A 2,717-nucleotide genomic window follows, 5' to 3' on the forward strand; every position below is an offset into this window, starting at 1 on the left:
GCAAGATGACAATGTATGAGATCATCAGAATCACAAAACTGCTCGTGCAAACGACCCCACTGTTAGACACCAAAAGTACGTTGATCACATATGTGTCCGTGCAAGCAAGTTCCAGCAAGGGCTGCAAATCACAGCAGTAATGATCAATCAGATTGGGTCCACAGAAAGACAATCTCAAAGCCAGGATAATCTGGGCTATAGAATGAATAAAAGACCCTATCCATGCAAGAACAATCAGGATGGTGCAGACCTGCTGGCTCATGATGGTTGGGTACTGTAAGGGCTTACAGATGGCCACATAGCGATCAATGGCCATGAGGATGAGCACAAAGACTTCTATGCAACCAAAGAAATGTAATGCAAAGACTTGAGTCATGCACTCATTGTAAGAGATGACTTTCTTTGCCGAGAGTGAATCCACAAGTAGTCTGGGGGCTGTGGATGTTGAAAAGCAGGAATCAGCAAGGGACAAATAAAATAGGAAATAGTACATGGGACTCCCTAATGTCCGGCTGGACTTGATGGTCACAATAATAAGCGAATTCCCTACCACAGTTCCCACATAAAAAATAAGGAAGATTACATATACCATTTTCTGTGTCATAGGATCTTGGGTCAATCCTAACAGTACGAACTCAGTTACGCTGTGATTTTGCTGCATTATTTCAGGCAAAGTGGAATAAGCACAGGTTAGAAATAATTAATCTGCGAAGGAAAAATGTTATGAAATGAATACTCCATTTGGAAGTCAAATCCATATGCTTGATCATGGACCTGACACTTACCAGCATGTAATCCCTGACTTTCTATGTTGTTTTCTTCTGAATAAAGTGGAAATCATAATGTTTTTTTTAACAATCTATTCACCTGAGTGCTTATGGAATCAATGTCCTATGTCAATAATGAAAGCGTACTCAATCTTCAGGCATAAAGAACATTAATTTTGGGAATTTGGATTGAGAGGGTATCTCTCTGAAATGAATGTCTTTCTTTAGTTTACAGCAAGGACCTGTTAGGGCAGAATGTTGCAAAATGGAGAAAACTCTTGTATGATTTACATAATGCCTTTCACACTACTTGAACCTGGTAGTTCATTTATAAAGTATCTTCTAGTAAATATTCTGATTATTCAAGGAATTATATAGAAACATCTGCTCGCGTTTTCCTTAATGATACCTAAAAGAGAGAGGGAGATAGAGGACAAGAGAAAGACAGAATTTTAACAGTGAACATTGTGTAAATTAGTCCAGCCCATCATGAATTTTTTTTAATTGTTCCCTTGTCCAAGTTCATTTCCTTTTACCTTAACTCTCAATAATTTCTAGTTGTTCGTAGTTCTAAATTCAGCTTCTATCATAAAACTTTGTAGTTTTTAAATTATACTATGTTGTCCAAAGTTAAATTCTTTGTCCCATTCGGTGTTTAGATGGGTCTTTCAGCATATTTTCTTAAAACAGAAGGAGAGACTGAGACTAAAATAAAGGAAAAATTAAAAACATCTGGCATAAATCAAAATATTCTTTCAAATTTCACATTAAGTATCAGGAGTTTAGAAAATGAGCTAAGGAAGCTTCACATCATACCTGAAACTTCTCAGTGGAATTCCTGGAATCTATATTCTTGAGTGTCCCATACCCTGACTTCAGTAAGAGACGGTAGAAACAGGAATTGAAGTAATATTTATTTATATATACCAAATATTGGAAAAATCCTTTTCTGTCCTCCTCACATATATTTCCCAAATAGTAACAGAATTAAATACATAAATGCCAAGTCATCTAAGTATATTTAAACATTCTCCAGACAAATGCATAATTTTACCAAATATAAATGGATTTCAGAGATCAATCTTTGAAAACACAATGCATAGGGTGCCTGAGTGGCTCAGTCTCTTTATGCTTCCCACTGTTCATTTCCACTCAGGTCATGATCTCAGGGTTGTGGGATCTAGCCCCATGCCAGGCTCCACTCTGGGCATTGTGCCTGTTTGGAGTTCTGTCTCTCCATCTCATTTTGCCTCTACCCCTACTCACACACTCTCTCTTTCTCTGTATAATTAAAAAAAAAAAAATCTTAAAAAAAAACAGTTGCAAATGAAAATTCGCAGAAGAACTGATTTCAAAAGAAACTCTTCTTGTTAAAAATAACATGAGAAGAGAATGTCACTCACAGAAAAAATACCTTCAAATTTAAATTCCAATTAGAGGGGCACCTGGGTGGCTCAGTGGGTTAAGCATCTGCCTTAGAATCAGGTCATGATCCTGGAGTCCAGGGATCAAGCCCCACATCGTGGGGTGGGTGGGTGTGTTTGGGGGGGGGTGTCCCTGCTCAGCAGGGAGTCTACTTCTCCCTGTGACCCTCTCCTCTCTCGAGGTCTCTCTCTCTCACTCTCTCTCTCACAAATAAAAATAATAATAATAATAATAAATTCAATTATAGAACTTTTCACCTATCAGATTAACAAAGTGACCTTTTTGATAAATGCATCTTAACAAACAGTGCTAAAAATGTGAGAAACAACTGATCCCATACATTTTTGATAGTTTTTAAGGGGCTGCAATCTCCCCAGGAGTGATTTCAACATTGATGATATATCAACAGCACATATACACCAGACTACTGATTCCATTTGCTATAAGCAATCTCACTCACAGGCACAAAAACAATCACAGCAGCCCTTTACATGTTGGCAAAAGGTAAGAAAGAACTTCTATGCT

General features: G+C 37.6%; 1 protein-coding gene across 1 annotated transcript; it reads right to left on the minus strand.

Moving 5' to 3' along the window:
- Positions 1-4: 4 nt before the first annotated feature.
- LOC103681013 (olfactory receptor 4C11-like) lies at positions 5-794 on the minus strand (the record flags this gene model as incomplete). Its single annotated transcript, XM_008710506.2, has 1 exon — positions 5-794. A coding segment is annotated over exon 1 (657 nt), but the record flags the coding sequence as incomplete, so codon positions are not given.
- Positions 795-2,717: the final 1,923 nt, after the last annotated feature.

The sequence above is a fragment of the Ursus maritimus genome, unplaced genomic scaffold (assembly GCF_017311325.1).
Source record: "Ursus maritimus isolate PB19 unplaced genomic scaffold, ASM1731132v1 scaffold_786, whole genome shotgun sequence".
Taxonomy (NCBI): domain Eukaryota; kingdom Metazoa; phylum Chordata; class Mammalia; order Carnivora; family Ursidae; genus Ursus; species Ursus maritimus.